Below are 14,613 nucleotides of genomic sequence, written 5' to 3'. Positions count from 1 at the left end.
AGGAGCGCTACCCACTAAATTGCAAGTGCTTGAGATGACTGGGTAATTATAAGTCCCTAACTGAGTGCTTTTCGAGACAGATGTTGTGTTCATGAATCTTGAAGCAGGTCAGATACCCAAACTGACTGCAAAATGAGACAAGAGGTCTCTCAGCCACAGTCAAGGTTCTCTGCTCTGACAAGAGAGCAGATGGCTGTTTGTGGAAATAACAAACCAGATCAGAGAGAGAGAGAGTCAGAGGACGCTGCAAATTCTCCACTACAGCTCACCCTCCTACACAGATCGCCTTTTCATGTTGTCACTTGAAAACTGTTTTGATTTAAACAGAGAGAAAATTTACAAGCACGGTTTTAATATTTATTTATTTTTTAATCACCTTGCACCACTGCTGTTCAAGCATTTGGTCTCGCAATGCACATGTGCTGTGCACACCACATCCCTCCCTGTGTGTGTGTGTGTGTGTGTGTGTGTGTGTGTGTGTGTGAGCATAACGTTGCAGTGGCACTCTGTTGAACTGTAGCAAATTACTGAACGACTGGGTGAATTTTGCTATTCCCATGGGTATGTTTGCATACAAGCATACCTCTGTGTTTGTCCCATAGAGCTCAGTTTGTCGGCCACCACTGAAAGGTGAGCATTTCAACTCTGAGAAAAATCTGATTCTGTGCATCTGATGACTGATTTATATTGGAATATTTAGAATAATAAACTGCATTGCAGAGGTCAATGCATTACCTTTACATATCTTTAGTGCTCAAACATTTCTAAAATGTGTTTTCTGTAAAAGCTGATGATTCCTGGTATTTTGTCACAGCTTTGTTTGTCACCATTACAGAGCACTGGGTTACCTAACAGGGTTAGCAGCTATTACACCCTCAGCACCCAACACTCCAAACACAATATTACCTCAAATTTAACTATTCATCACAGGAGAGCATTGTTCATAAGCTCCTAGAGCTACCGCATATAAATTAATGAACATGAAAGGAGCTATGCACAACATTTAGAGCATGTCTGTGATGCAGAGTCTGATTCAGGTTGCTGCACATGGCTCTCAGTATAGAAGTGGCTGAATTGGCGGCTAGCAGCTAACAGTGTTAACAGCTAGAAAATCAGAAACAGCAACAGCGCTGACAGAGGTAAAGGTGTTCACCTGGGGGAAAGTGGAGGGTGGGTGCTACCTTTCGCGACTACGCCATTATCAGTGCAGCCTGTTCTAATTCTCAAGTTGTCGAATACAACCACTTAAACAGTGACTTAAACCCAGGAGCCATCTGTTTGCTTCCTGTTTGATTGTTGAGCCAAGTCATAATGGTTGTGTTTTTTTTTAACCTAACTGTGTGCTTTTGTTGCACAAGGAAATAAACATATATACAAGGTATTTTACCAACATAAAGTCATTTTTGAAAAAGACTGTATGCATCTAACAAGCAGAAACTGTACATATGTACAAGTGTATTTTCAAAAGACATAGTGCATTTAACAGGAATAAATTAACACACCGTCCCAGAACATCAACAGCAGACGCAGGTGAACACCTATCGTATCATGAAGATGTGAGCAGCACTGATGTTTGATGAGCTGGGATTAGAATGTGTAAATTAGTGTTAGCAGTCATATGAGCACAGTGCAAAGATGGTTTCTGAATGTCATATACAGCACTTTCAATGTATACACACAGTACAGCCACTGAAATAGTCACTATAAAGTACACCTGCATCACCAAAGAACTCATACACAACAAAGCAATCAAAACTGTATGCAGTAATTCTTTCACTATTTTTTGTGTTTTGCTGCAGTACAGTACGTGCTTCTCACAAGACAGCCTTGACTTTTATTATGAAAGGATGCAGTATACGAATTGACTATACTGATCTGCAAATGAGAGCCAGCACAATGACCCTATACTGATACATGTGTGACTTTACCTCTTATAGCCTTTCAGCCTATATTCTAAACGGATGGAGTGCAGCCAAAAAACATCCATTTCCCCCTGATCAATATCCACGTAACAGATATCTTAGGATGAATTGAGTATCTCATAAAAAAGAGATTGAGCTGAAGTTTAAAAAACCCTTGTATGCTGGTGTTAATAAGGAAACATATGGCAGCTTTTCTTTTTTAATCACCCCTAAAGATGCAAGTTAAGCGAATAATTGCTGAAATGGCTGTATTTCTTTCCAAGCAATTTAACAATAGGATTCATTAAGGGGGATATTTTACTTGAACATATATATTAGACCCTTATTTAAAATTTTCTTCATCAGTTCCTCTGTATAATGCAGCTGATCTCATGAGAATGAACTCTCTTCTGGCCAAAGCTAATCTCTGCGGGAAGGCTTTCTTTGATTCACACCACAGACAGCGTAGAGGATACATATAATTCCTCAGCAGAGCGTTACATACATTACTTACAGACATCTCATGAATATAAACATAAACAAACAAACATATGCATGGAGACACAGTGGAACCTCCTGTTTTTCCTCAAGCAAATATTCCTGCATCTTCTTGAATGGAATTCATCCAGTACACCATAAATATACTGCATGAATGATGCACATTGTCCCCTGTGTGTTAATGAGTAGGCACCACATTATTTACATTCATCCACCCTTGTTAGAGCATGCCATGGTGGACAGTTGACGCAAGTGTGATAACAGATAAATGGGGGCGAAATGTAGGTTTTAAAAAAAAATTATATTTCAAAGTTTTACTTACAAATACTATTTCTATTTAGCAAATAATAGCTTTTAAAATGTACTGCATGTGGGTGTATAGCATTTAGAACTATTCCGTATTGTTCATGGCTGTCTTTACAGTGATTTTTAGCAGCTTATTTTGTCCAGAGAATAGAGCAAAATATGGAGCAAAATAGTGGATGAACATAACCTGACAAAAATCATGAGTGAATATCTTCTTCTTAGTCTTTGTTATGCAGATACAATAAATGTTGATACAGAAATATAAACTCAACAGATTTTCTTTTTTTTTCAAGTGTGGATTCTGAGTTAATTTCATTTCATTTTGTTCATTGTTTCAAGTGTGATTTAAAATCAGACTTGTCTTTCACTCAAATGTATATTTTCAATTAATTTGATTTTATCTAATAATTTTTTTCTAGTATATTTTAAAGTCACTGTGCTGTGACTTCTTAATATTTCAACAAGCATCTACACAGGATAATTTTGGAGCTGCAGCCACAAACTGTAGGTCATGTTGACCTCTACCTTAAAAAAAACATTAAATACACATTTGATTTCTCAGTTGTCACAAACATTCAGACCTGCCTTCGAAAGTATAACAGTTTGAGCTATAGGGTCCAGTATATCACTAAAAGCCACCAAAAGTCTTTCAGAAGATGCCCTATAAACACTTCTATGTGCATATTGTAAGGGCCAAAAATATCAAAAATGCTGAAAAGCTTTAAGTGCATGCACTGAGTGGATGAATGGTGCAGCATCTTGGATATATTGTTCTTACAGTGCATCCCACTCTGCCAGCAGCATGGCCATCCCACAGGGGAAGTCATATATATGCGGACCATAGCCCTTATGGATTTTACTCGAGGCAGTGAAAACTGAAAGTGGATAAAAAACATGACAGGTCATGTCCTTGTCCCAAGTCAACCTCTTGTTGTAACCCCTAGCAACAGACACGAGCCAGACAGGTCTACAGATCAGCCGTGATTGCTGACAGGTCAGACTTGAAAGGCGAATGGCAATTTTGAGAGAGTCAGGGAGAGAAATGTATTTTATAACGTGTTTAGTCACTGGCATGGACAGTTAAGCTTGATAATAATAACGCCTCTCATTCCACCATATCACATCATTAAGATGAAGCTGCCTGCATGCTCCTGCCTCCATCAGATTAAATATATCACGCTCAACATGAATGTTGTGTCGTGCAGCACCCGTGGAATCACCTATTCTGTTGCTACATGTTCAAGAAATCACTTCTGTCACTCTAACGGCTGTTCAGTGGCACAAACAGGGTGTCAATGGCAAAGAACATACAGTCAGCCTTTTATGAATGAGTAAGCGTTGTAAAGGAAAAAAAGTGAGACTGTCTTACCTGAGACAGTCCTGACAATCTCAGAGGTGTTCCTCAGCCCCACAAAGGAGAACTGGTAGAGCCTCCAGGAGCGAATGTCCCCAACCTCCACTGAGCTCCTCTTCCACTTGTACACAATCTCCTCCCTGGGGTAGCCATCTGAACAGGATGGAGCAGAGTCACATAGAGCTCAGTTAAAACATGAAATAAGTTTGGTGCAAAAATGAAAATGTTTTCCAAAGACTAGCGTTCATCCCTTTTTAGGAGATATCTTAAGACTTGCCTCCTCAGATAAGCATTCTGCTATTTAAAACAACATGTTGGAACACTGTTCAATATGAAACAAAAGCATTGAGCACAGTCTGTTTTATTTCACAGTAATCCATACAGAGTCAGCTAGCTTGCAAATAAACCGTTTCATGAAAGAACCATTATATAACAGACTCCTGACATAATATGCAGTCCATTTGTGGAGTGAAAACTTTTTCGGAAAAACTCAGCTGACTTAAAGGCAAGAATTACAAAATTGATCCACGTCTGTTGGTTTCCAGTAATTTTATTCCTCATGAGGATGTTCTCCGCTTGTGAGAACCACAATAACAATCTTGTCTGATGCTGGTTCACTTAGACGATGCAAATGCATTATCATAATCAAATTATATTTGTTAGCATTGAATTTGTCTGGTCTCCAAATTTGGAATAAAAAGACACAGTTAAGCTTCAGTTAAACCCATAGTAAGTTGGATTTGGAATTGGGCTCCTCATCCGGTGAAAGGTTTAGTGTGTCGTCTAGTGATGAGCTGTGCAGGCCAGTGGCTTGAGTAATGCACATTAAACTTCCTCCGTATGAACGTTATATGGCTTTATTACTAAAGTGCTCTCAGACATCCAGTAATTCTGGACCTCAGAGGAGCAGGGGATGGAAGGATCTGTCCATTTGCCACATTACAGCCAGGCAAGCAGTCTGCTCCTTCGCTGGCAGTGCATCCAGGACAAATTATAGATTCAGTCGCCTCTCTGTGAAGCTAGAATAACAATGGTCCTGATGTCGTATATTCACTTTGAAACAAGTTGTGATGTCGCTGAAATAGTTGCTGCAATTAACATATTAAAGTGAACATGCAGTTCTGAGAAAACTGAAATAATATACTTCATCAGGTGTGTTTCTAAAGCTTTCTCCAGAACCACAGCAGAAGAGGTTGCAGAGGAAAATCTACAATGCTTTGTTGCTTTGTGGCACGTGTTAGAAAAAAAATATGCCGCGTGATAAATGCTGCGCAGTGCTCCGCCTGCTGCCTCTGAGATTGAGCTCATGTACTGTACATCAAGCGGTTCTCAAAAGTTCTGAAAACATCCATGGCTTTCATCAAATTTAAATGAACGCCTCTGTTCCATTTTTAGGCCTGCTGCCCCCCCCCCCCCCACTTCCTCTTTCTTGTTACTCTGGAGCTATTTGGGAAGCATTCTCTCTGGAGAATATCCCATGGTGCATCTCTCTGTAGATCCATAGCGGCCTCATTAGCATAACTTACCCCCCATCCGCTCCTCACACGGAGGGACTGACTCATTTGGACTCGTGTCACTTTTTGAAATGTCTTTTAGAGCGGTATTGACAAAGTGCAGAAAAATCAATCAGTGCTTTGCCTCTGGTCGAGTAGGCAGAAAGACATCTATTATTAAATGCTAGTGCGTACCATGAATGAATGACGTGTTTAACACGTTTTTGTTCACAACTGTCAGATCGCAACACATAAATACATGTTGTTGTATTTTTCTTCATCTTTTATAGAGCTCTTTGATGACTGTGATAGCATTTTCTTTGATTTGGCCTGTTGCATTATTGTTCCTAAAAATTATGTCTTTGTTAGGCTCATATTGCTTGTTCATGGCCACAGCGTGTGTGTGTTTGAGTTGAAACGGAGGGAGAGGTAAAACAGTGGGTGATCAGCATATGGCCAAACTTACAGCTTGAAAACTCCAGGGGACATGAGTGCTCATCCATTGGGAAGTTGTTCAGTTTAAGCTGGCACTCGGCATCGATGGTCAGCCTGCAGAGACACAGTATTTGGATGCGCTCTCTCAGTTACTATGGAAAAGTGTATATGTGTAAATAAAGATTTTAAATGAAAAACCAGTCTATCAAAAAACAATAGTTTACATTAAGAGAAGTGTTGTAAAAGTCTAAATTAAACCCCTAACCTTATCAGCATTAACACAAGGAATTATTAATTAGAATTCCACTAAACTAAATTGATGTTTTTCACAGCAACACACCCGTTTCTTCCTTTTCACACTTGAGGGAGTTTGAAGGCAAAGTCATTAAACTTCCCCTTAATGAGAGAATGACCTTAAATGACTTTGCCCATCCATGCACTCGCTATTGTCATGTATCATTGTCCTCCCAATCATAGCGGTCATCCTAATTAACCACTGGTTAAATTCTGAGTTCCTTAACAAATTAATGAAGTGGAGGGGTAGTGTTCTGCATAGCAGAACATCCATCATGGCTTGATTGAGTCCAGAATAGTTCACTTTCTCTCTTATTATCACTGATGATATATTAATGTGTCAGTATTAATGCCCGCTGTATTTATGATGGCATGCAAAACATGATAATAAGCACAATTAATAATCCCCTTCAATCTATCCTCCTGTTTTACATCTTTCACGTTTCTTGTTAGTTACACTGGTTTTGAAGCCATAGAGGAATTCAATAATTTTACATTTAGAGTGTTTAAAGACAAACATCTAATATTTCATCCATTACAACAATATTGTAGGGTTGACTATTGGTGCTTTCAAAAAATATTCATGCTAGGAGATTTTTTATTTAAAATCATCTGTATTATGTATTATAGGGGTGCGGTATAGTAGTATATTGTGATAATTTGCATGGAAGTATTTTAATTGATTTACGGACGCCATGTATATTTTTTTAAACACACAAATTATCAGATATTGCAAATATAAATTAAATGTTTGGTGGCCCATTAGAGTAATACAATCAATTGCTTTTTCAGTCCACTGGATACATTTTACTGCAATAAAACTGATTAAAGTGAGATTAACAGACTGAAAACTTTTTCTTATTGGATAAAACGTTTTTGACAAAATTTTCTTTTTGGCACAAAATTTGCAGATAAAAAGAGGTAATAAATTGCAATATATTTTCTCACAATAAGCAGCATATTGCAAAACATTCATATCATAATAATATTGTATCGTGACTTAAGTATTGTGATTTTTTTAGGGCCCAACCCTTGTGGATATAGTGTCTCTGTGGATAAAGAAAAATAACCTAACAGTAAGAACAGTCTGGTAGATTCAGAAAATGACATGACTTTACTGTAATTTAGACTTTAAAACCAGAAAAAGACAACACTTCTATCACTTCTATCCATAATCTGAGTAAATATTTAATTTCATATCATGATATTGATGTCATGTCATTGCCCAGCCTTATATCTAACATATTTATCCAATCACTCTTCATCTTGGACATTATAGCAATATCTATAATTGTTACAACTTTTAGTTTATTTAGAAATTTTCCCATATATTTTAACCTACTTAAAAAATACAATAGGAGAATTGAAAATGTTCTCTTTTAACCCAAAGAGTGAATGCATAGTGCCTAAAAACATCATTTTAAGGCAATGCAGTTCCACTGTTCCCTTGTCATAAACAACTTCCTGCCTCACTCAGTAGGACAGATTTCCTGCATGCTAATTAATGTCAAATTTAAAATGCGGAATTTAAAATTGCCCCAGGTCTGTTCAGAATAATCAGTACCATGAAACATTTATGTAGAGAAGCCGTAAATTGTTGGGTGCTTCAAAATCCTTTAGTAAAGTAGACGCATTGCTCGAGGTGGAGGAGGAAGCACCTTAGTGGCAACAAATTGATAAGCATCCCAATTAGAAACAAAAAAAGAACCCTTAATACTGCAGAGTAATTATTAATCCAGCTTCAACGCTCAGATTGTTTAGTTAAGAGTTAAGTTACCATGTATTTTCACTGTTATATAGTGTTTTCGGATGTATTCAGCTGAGATCACTAGAATTACATGTTACTGTAAATAGATTTTGAACTCCTCATTATCTTAGCTTTCATTCCAATACAGAAAAAAAAATCTCTTTTTCCAGTTAATCTGAAATTGGAAGCACTTTTTTAAATCTTTTGCTTTAGAATCACAAGCATTTAAACAGGATACAGTGTGGGAGAGATAATGATAGCTGACAATTTAAGTTTTCAATGTGATAAAGGTCAATAATTCTACCACCCAGTCACTCAGTCAATCAAAGTGGGGGTCTCAGATGAATGAGAAATACCCAAATCCAATCTTATATCTTATCTTGGGCTTGCCTGACATTTTACCTGAGGGTGTAGAGTATCCGGCCATCATTCCAGATTCGAAGCATGCGATTGGGCGTGGTGATCCAGTGGGCGTCGGCCTTCTTGGAATTGCGGAAAAAAGTGTCGGGAATCCAGATCTTTCCAACCATGTTGCTGTTAAGACGCAGGACCTTCATTGTGCTGTTGAATTTTAACCTCCTGTCGTACCAAGTCTGAGCGAAAAAGATGTCGATGGTGTATTCCTGACAACAGAGAAAACACACCCATATTGTTAAGTTGCACTTCGGTTTAAAAGCTGCACATGCTTTATGTAACACTCTAGATAAAAGTCTCTGTTTGTCAGGGAAACCTTGCAAACAGTATTGCGTGCAACCGGTGCCTGTCACCAATGTGTGGCTTTTAACTCTGCGATGCAATGAGATCAAATATGGCGCTGCAAAAGCACTCCTCTGTTTCTCTGCGAAGGGAACTTTTCTATGTCAGTGGAAACTTAATGCTGGAACACATTTGAAGGCACTTTTTTCCCCCAGACAAGATGGTTTCTATTCAGGCCAAGATGTCCCTTTGTCCCTACTAAAGATTTCTGCTGAAAAAGACCATCTTGAGGCCCTCAACCTGAAAATTAAATGTTCAACGGGGCAATTAATAATTCCCCTTGTTTGGCTCGAGTATTATCTAACCTCATAACCTGCTGCCTTGCCGGCACTTTGTCCTGAGCTTGACAAAACCTCCTGTCTCCTATTCAGCCCCTGTGAGAGCTGTGTTAGAGCATACATATTGGGGATGAAAATTGGCACAGGCAGAGTTGAAGAGCTGAGAGCAAAGGTGTGATGTGGTCTAATGTGAGGGGGGAAAGGAGAGTCAGTGAGTGAGAGGGAGCTATCAGTCTTTCTTATTTATTTTGTTATTTGGAATGGTTGAGCCCTGAGGTCCAAAGTGAAGTACAGCAGGAGAGAGAGAAAAAAAATCTGGGGATTTGTGTGCAGGAGGGCATAGAGGCATTAGCTTCCTGACAAAGCTTAGCCCAACAATAAAGCCTAAATCCATGCCAAAGAGTCCTAAACAAGATTTGAAAAACATTTTCACCAGGCAACATTCCCATTGTTTTAACATCCCTTTTTTTCCCACAAAGGACGGGCAGACAGTTCAAATACAGTGATGAGAGAAAGACCAAATGCCTTAGGAACTTCATCTGGGCCCTGCTGAGTAGGATGAACATTTTTTAACGTATACATACAGTGGGATATTTTACAGAATCTCACTTTCAATTCAAACAGCTGCACACATCCAAGTACAGCCAAGTACTGCTTAGCTCTAGTGGCTACAGAGCATCAATAAATCATTCTACTTTTTCTTCCTTAAATCTCTTCCTCTTTTCCTCCCTTCCCTATGTCTAAGATGAGTTTCAGTTTTGCCACATTTGAAAGATTCCTGCACAATTAAAAATTTAAAAATCTACCTACCGCACCACATTTGTCATATCATAATGCGAACACACTGGCCGAACCACGCTGATTACATATGAATGTGAAGCAATCAGTCATCGTTTCATGTCAGCGTGACGCCCTCATCACACACACGCATGCACGCAGACTCCCTAATGTGAGCGCCAAGTCACATTTTCTAACTGATCTCATCAATGCCTCTCCTCCAACTTCACTGCGACTGCCATTATTGAGAGTGGGTGTTGTAGCTAAGACTAAGTGAAACGGAACGCCACCACCATGTAGAGCAGACTGCTCCGCAGAATTACAATAGAAGTGGGTTCTCAGCGGGAACCTGCCACAGAAAACAATGACACATAAAACAAGGCTGATTTGAGATTTGCAAGAGACTCTCATTTTCTAATCCTCCTTTCTCTCCGACAAACATTTTGCCTCTCCGCTATCAGATGAACTGTTCTGCCCTATTTTGGTCGTCACTGAAGCATGACAGCTACTGGATATATCCTATTACTATTCTTCAGTTTTCAAATAAATATACACATACAGTAGATTCTTGTGTTATTGCAAACAGCATTACCAAAAACAACATAGAGAAGGGTCTTCTGATCTGAATGTGACTTTCAACTCTACAGTTTGGTTATTTTTATTAATAGGAGTACACTGATGTCATTTTTGGACGCTGAGGCAGTCCTCCCACTCATATTGGCAGAAACTGATGTGCATCATTATAAGAATAATATACCAAATGCTACACAGACTTGGCTTTACAGACATAGCAAGCGTCTTACTTCTTAAAGGGATAACAATGTTAAATAAATAACACTAGAGGAAACTGCATGCATACACTAGAAGAAATTCTAACAAAACCTAGCAAATACATTCATCAGAAAACTGAAAGAAATTATCATTTAACCAAAACAAACATCTAAAAATGAGAGTATTATATCAGTGCATGTTCTGTATATATACTGTTTATCACATGGCTGCAATTGTATTTCATGGCTCTTGTATGGATCATTCGAATAGTTATTAAAGTAAAAAGGTTTTATTTGCACATTTTTATTAGAGAAATGTTAATGGAAAACAAACAACATTGCAGCTGTTGAACACAAAGAAATTTAGTGCAACCAGTATACAAGTTAAATGAGTCACTCTAACCGCCACAACAAACAGCTGTGATCAAAAGCTTAAACAAACAAAAAAAACAGCCTTGTCTTCAAACCAGATTCAAGAAAAATCACAAACTGGTGTATTTATTTGAACAAACCACAAAGAGCTCAAACAGGTGACACCTCAGATTGTCGCTGATGCAATTCCTGGCAACTACAAAGTGCGAATATCTTAGGATTTGCCAACTCACGCAGCCATTTGCAAATATGCTGCTTTGAGATCTGGCCTGTGTGTTGAGCAACACAATTGGCCAACTGTTAATCAGTATTTCTAACTCAAAATAAGAGGATTTTAATGCAGCTCAGATGCATTAAATGGGCCACATTCATCCCCTGTGGTGCAGAGGCTGGTGCAGTAGTTTAGTTGCTGATTGACACCTGCATTGTGTTGCTGCACTACAAGGGCAGTGGGGCAGCATAGTGATTAGATGGACCAACCAATCCACTGTGACAGCGAGCATCTGCCCTGCTGAAGTGTGCTTGAGCAAGACACTGAAACCCTGCCAGCTCCAGAGCAGAGTGCTATACTATCTGAATCATTATACCCTCAGCACTCTGACAATCACGGAGGCAGGCTGAACACAAATTGTTGAAATAAGTATTCTTCTTCAGTTATGCATGCAGTTTCTAGCTGATTATTGATAACAGTGATGACACATGAACACCATAGTCTGGTATTACTCACCATATTGATGGCATTTACTGGACCGATGCTGTTGACAAACATGTCTGTGTGGATCACTGTTGGTTTGACTGCAAAGAAGCACAAGAAAAAATCCATTTTAGAGGCGAGCAATGATTCGTCATACACTTACACAACAAGTTTCAGAGAGCTGTTTAGCAGTTTTGTCTATATTATCATCACCGTCATCATCAGTGAAGAAAAAGGAGGAAATAGTCTTCCTGTTGCGAAAGTGTGAATATAAAGCTGCTGCTTACTGCTCAGCTAGCTTTCAGTGTTATGTCAAGTTTTATCTAATACACACCTGATAGACAGGTGTGTATGATGAAATCATCCACAAGAAAGTTTTGGATTCTTGCACACTAGTGCACCAAGTTCAGTGGAAATGCAACATTTCATCACCAACCTTTATCAGGCATCAAACTCAAAATATGAAACAACTAATCTAATGTTTATAATATATTGGGCAAATATTTTAATGTATGAAGAAATCTTAGGATTTTGAGATGTATTATTTGTCTCACTTCAATGATGTTTTTTACTCAATTATTGATGTTACCGTCTCAAGTGCTTGCAGTTTGGCACAGAATTGTTCAATAGGTTGTTTGAGATTTATTAATATGAATTTCTGACAGCCTGTATAAAAAATATTAGATATGCCTCAGTGTTATCAGCCATTGGTTTATGATCTCCCATTTTTAATCTTTGAGTTTGGCTTTTTTCCCCTGCAGTCTTAGATTTTTGGAGATGGAAGTGACCAAATTTGGATAGAGAGGGTGGAGCTGTGGAGGACCAAGGGGTGAATCTGTATTCAGAGCCTGAGGCCTAGCAGACAGCCTGTCACTCAAAGCTCCCAAGCTATTAATTACACACAACTTAAAGCCTCAATAAAATTAAATGCACAGTTGTCATGGATGGGGAAATTGGCTACAGAGACCAAAACAGTTTTTTAACCAGGCTGTAAACATGTTTATTTTTGCTGTAAAGTGGGGGGGTCTATGATGATTGACTGCTTTTCTAACCAGCCTTAAGTGGTCATTTGAGGACTTGCAGTTTTTGGCACTTCTGCATTGGCTTCATTTTTCAACCCCTGTTCCTTTGTCTGCAATGAGACGACATCAGAACATACACAGCCAACTTCATTTTCAAACAGGCTTTCTGCCAATGTCGGAGAACCACATGCTTTGCCTGTATTTACGGCCAAATTCGCAACCCATTTAACACAATACCTTTGTGCCCTCTGCAACATCCCATCCTTCCTTTTCTACCCTTCTATGCTTCAGGCCTGTGAGCTCCTCTTGATAACCAATCAGTCACTGTCTTTTCGCAGAGACCTGCTGATGCACAGTGCTCCTACAGAGACACACTTTTAGGGTAGAAGTGCATTGTAAATATTTTGACTTGACAGGATTACAATTCTTACCCTCAAACAAATAATAGATCGGCACATTGGAAACTATTAAATGATGCATGCTTTTTTTATGTAAATAAATTATCTCTGCGTGTGCATCTGCATGTGTGCATCTGTCTAGCACCATGTGTTCCACATCTTGGTGTCTACTGCCAACACTTAGTGAGATGGACAGACATGTGTCAAACAAAGTATGACTGAGGAGGCTTGGTGACAAATGGCCGCCCATGCTCCGTCAGATCCTCTGTGTCAGCCTGGATCACCACTGTACACTTTGCTATGTAATGCGTATGTTTATGGATGACTGGACGTTGTGTCAGAGAGGAGTCAGGTTAGGACTCAATGCGGGAGCTACAGTGAGTATGAGAGATACGAGGGAGTGAGCGCAGGTTTGCATCCATTTTTCATGTTACTCACAGGCATACATGAATGTGCAATGCACCCCCATCCCCACATACACACTTTAACATACATAAGCCTGCTTACATAAAATCACACATGCTTATACACACATACACAATGCTCTAAATGGTTAATACCGAATCTTGCATAGTTTTTATCAACAGTTAAAGCATTGCTTCTGGCCAAATAGGTATGAGTGAGTAATGAATGCCAGTGTATATTATTGCATTGACATAACTAACATTTATGTCACTGAAAATGTGTGCAGCACATGTAATGTTACAAGCCATGAATAGAATAGTAATAACTTAAAACAAATGTGTCTTATTTCATACAGCCAGCTGGAAAGTACATGTCTTTCAGAAATACGGAAAACAAATGCCAAGGACTTATTATTCCGAGATGCCAGTGAACATGAAGTGGCTGTGCTTAGATTTCTAACTCGCTGTCTGAGACGACACAATACATGCCAACACACCCACCACAGGCATCCTGGTAAAAGGCCTATTAGCTCATAGACTCTGACCAAATGCAGTATTGTGCATTAACCATAGTTTAGACCTGTTAGTTAAACTCACTGTAAAATAACTCCTTTCTGTTGCTCTCAATATTTGTGAATTCACTGAAACAGTCTATTTTCTAGAAGGCAATGACCTTGATCAAAGCCATGGATGTATTATTATTTAAGAATTAGGGATCTTTCTCTCTCTCTCTCTCTCTTAGTGTCTCTGTCCTATTTGCTTCGGTTTTCATACGTACAGTAGACTCCAGGGGCATTAAAATTAAATGAGCATCACAATGGACTTCAAAGGGAGGCTGTGGCACAATCAGCACTGAATCTAAATCCACAGCATTTCACTGCTCTGAGGAGTGGAGGGGAATCTTTGCCTCCTCTTGGTAGGGTTGGTTGGTTGATTGGTTGGTGGATCAGATGACAGTATAGCCAGCTAATTATAACCCCTCTGTAGCTGTGTAACTTGGCAGCAGCTGGAATACCACCGCTGAGTGAGCGAGATCATAGCGTGTTTGAAGATGATGGTGAAGACGGTGGCAGCCAGCCGCCCAGCTATGCAGCAGCTCTCCGGGCTGAAGCTG

General features: G+C 39.1%; 1 protein-coding gene across 3 annotated transcripts in view; it reads right to left on the bottom strand.

Annotated features, from left to right (window-relative positions):
* The window catches only part of gabrg2 (gamma-aminobutyric acid type A receptor subunit gamma2), a 57,644-nt gene that overhangs the window by 27,855 nt on the left and 15,176 nt on the right, over nucleotides 1-14,613 (bottom strand). For all 3 annotated transcript variants that reach the window (XM_042499309.1, XM_042499310.1, XM_042499311.1), the window contains exons 3-6: nucleotides 11,709-11,776; nucleotides 8,431-8,651; nucleotides 6,019-6,101; nucleotides 4,075-4,212 (exon numbers count right to left, since the gene is read on the bottom strand). In XM_042499309.1, coding sequence (XP_042355243.1) covers nucleotides 4,075-4,212; nucleotides 6,019-6,101; nucleotides 8,431-8,651; nucleotides 11,709-11,776 — 510 coding nt within the window. The remainder of the gene's footprint in view (nucleotides 1-4,074; nucleotides 4,213-6,018; nucleotides 6,102-8,430; nucleotides 8,652-11,708; nucleotides 11,777-14,613) is intronic.

This window comes from Plectropomus leopardus, chromosome 13 (genome assembly GCF_008729295.1).
Source record: "Plectropomus leopardus isolate mb chromosome 13, YSFRI_Pleo_2.0, whole genome shotgun sequence".
Taxonomy (NCBI): Eukaryota; Metazoa; Chordata; class Actinopteri; order Perciformes; family Serranidae; genus Plectropomus; species Plectropomus leopardus.
Note: the sequence above shows the minus strand (reverse complement) of the source record. Positions and strands in the feature narration are given on the sequence as shown.